Genomic DNA, 2,048 nt, shown 5'->3' on the forward strand with positions numbered 1-2,048 from the left:
GGGGCTGGGGTTAGACGGGGGGGGGCAGAAGGCTCTTCCTTGCTGTTGACCTCACATCCTGATGTGCAAAGGGGGGGAACCGGGGGGGACGGTGCTGGACCGACTGGTGGGGCCGGAAGGCTCTGGTGACCCCAACCCTCATCCCGGGACTGGGTCACCCGGGGTCCACAGTGCTTCCCTGGGACCAAAGGAAGAGCCGGGGAGGGGAGGAGTCTCAGGCGGGGCTGGGTTCTCACAACGGCGCCCGCACTGGCGCCACCTGACCTGGGTCGGACGAGCGCAGCGCACCGCGACCTAGAGCGAACGGCGCCCGCGGGGGACTGGAGGCAACTGGGCCCCCCGGAGGGATAGCAGCGTCGCCCCTCTCGCCCTCCCGCCTCTCCCGGTCCCGGGAAGTACGAAAAGAGGGGGGGGCAGGAGGGGCGCCCCGGTCCCGGGGAGAAGGGCCCGCGAGAGCGCGCAGCTCGGAGACTCACGGCGGCGACTTCGCGGTCCGTCATGCCGCCGACCGCGTCCCCGGGGAAGTGGATGACCACGGGGCCCTTCCCTTCCCGGGGGGCGGCCCGGGCGCAGGGCGGCGGCGGCAGGAGCGCCAGGAGGAGGAGCAGGAGGGCCGGGCCGGGGGCGCCCATGGCTGCGGAGGCGAGGCGGGCCAGGGTCTCTCCTTCTCTGCTCTCCGCTTCTGCGAGGGGCGCGCAGCTCAGCCGGGCACCGCTGTCTGCAGCCCGACTGCCGGCGGGGCCCTTTATGTCCGCGGGGGGAGGGAAGGGGGGGGAGGCTGAGTCAGCCGCGGTCCCTCCCCCGGGAGCAGAGGGGGAGAACCGGCGGGGCGCTGCCGCTTCCTGGACTTGTCTCAACAGGAAATGTGAAACGCAGCCGGGACCCGCCGCCGGTTCGACGGGGCTCGGACGTCGCTGCAGCCAGGAGTCAGCACCGGCGGCGCCTCTGGCTCATCCCCCCCCCCGCTCCCTCTGGGCCTTGGCGAAGCGGCATGGGTGCCACCAGAGCCCCTTCAGGCGCTGCCCCACTGGCCACTCCCAGCCTCTGATGGGGCAGGACGGGATGGAGCTTGGGGAGGGCTAGGAGAGGGGTCGCCGTGGACTGCTAGCCAGACCAGGGGGGGCTGCCTGCCCGAGCCTCTGTGAGCCAGGCTTCCATCCCAGGGCATTCTGGGCATTCTCCTGGCACAGGGCCCCTTCTTTGTCTGGCCCCGCTCCAAGGAGAGGCCAGGCCCTGGGGGAGCACTCAGGGGCAGCCCCTGCTCTGCCTTCGGGGACACTGAGGAGACTGGGACACTCCCAGGGCCCTTTCCTTTCCCTCTGGCTTCCCTCCGTGAGGGGGGGGTTGCCCCTCTCCTGGATGAAGGGCCTGGCACCTGAGGCAGCCAGCTGGCCTCTGAGGAGGACCCTGAGACCCCGAGTTATCGGGCATCCTGGCTGGATTGGGACTGCTGTGGTTTAGCCCTGCATCCTGGCCTCCCAGAGAGAGGGCAGGGCAGGATGGGGCGGGGGGCCGTTAGCCTCTTCACAAACCTGCCCCCTGGCTTTGCACAAGCCTGCTGGCTGAGGCCTCTGTGTCCCTTTTGGAAAGCCTGTGAATGTGGCACTCGGGGTGGGGGGGGGAGGGAGAGAGGAGGGGGGGAGCCCCTGTGGTTTCATCATGCTGAGCTGGAGCCGCTGAGCACAGCACGGTCTGTCCAGCCCGCCAGGGAGGAAGCACTCATGCCGCAATCTCTGCTGACAGCAGCCCCCACTCAGCCCTCCTGCAAGGCCAGCACTCCTCCCCTCCTCTCCAGAAGGGGACAAAGACCCCCACACACACAGAAACACACTTTGGGCATGCTCAGGGGGCCTTGGCACGGGAAGTGAAAAGACCTCCGTGTGGCTCTCTTTCCTGTGTAGAAATGCTTTGTAAAAGAGAGCACATTAGGGAGGGCAACATCACACACACACACACACACACACACCAAAAAAACAATCAGATTGTCTGCCTGGGGAAGCATATTCTGCAGCTCCTGAGCCCCTCTGGGGATCATCCTGTGACTCAGA

General features: G+C 67.8%; 1 protein-coding gene across 1 annotated transcript in view; it reads right to left on the bottom strand.

Moving 5' to 3' along the window:
- The window catches only part of LOC107298160 (matrix metalloproteinase-9), an 8,145-nt gene extending 7,630 nt beyond the window's left edge, over window positions 1-515 (bottom strand). The window contains 1 exon segment of the mRNA XM_015827523.2: window positions 477-515. Coding sequence (XP_015683009.2) covers window positions 477-500 — 24 coding nt within the window. The 5' untranslated portion in view covers window positions 501-515.
- Between the last annotated feature and the right edge of the window lie 1,533 nt (window positions 516-2,048).

The sequence above is a fragment of the Protobothrops mucrosquamatus genome, unplaced genomic scaffold (genome assembly GCF_001527695.2).
Source record: "Protobothrops mucrosquamatus isolate PMUCROS unplaced genomic scaffold, P.Mucros_1.0 scaffold3759, whole genome shotgun sequence".
Classification (NCBI taxonomy): domain Eukaryota; kingdom Metazoa; phylum Chordata; class Lepidosauria; order Squamata; family Viperidae; genus Protobothrops; species Protobothrops mucrosquamatus.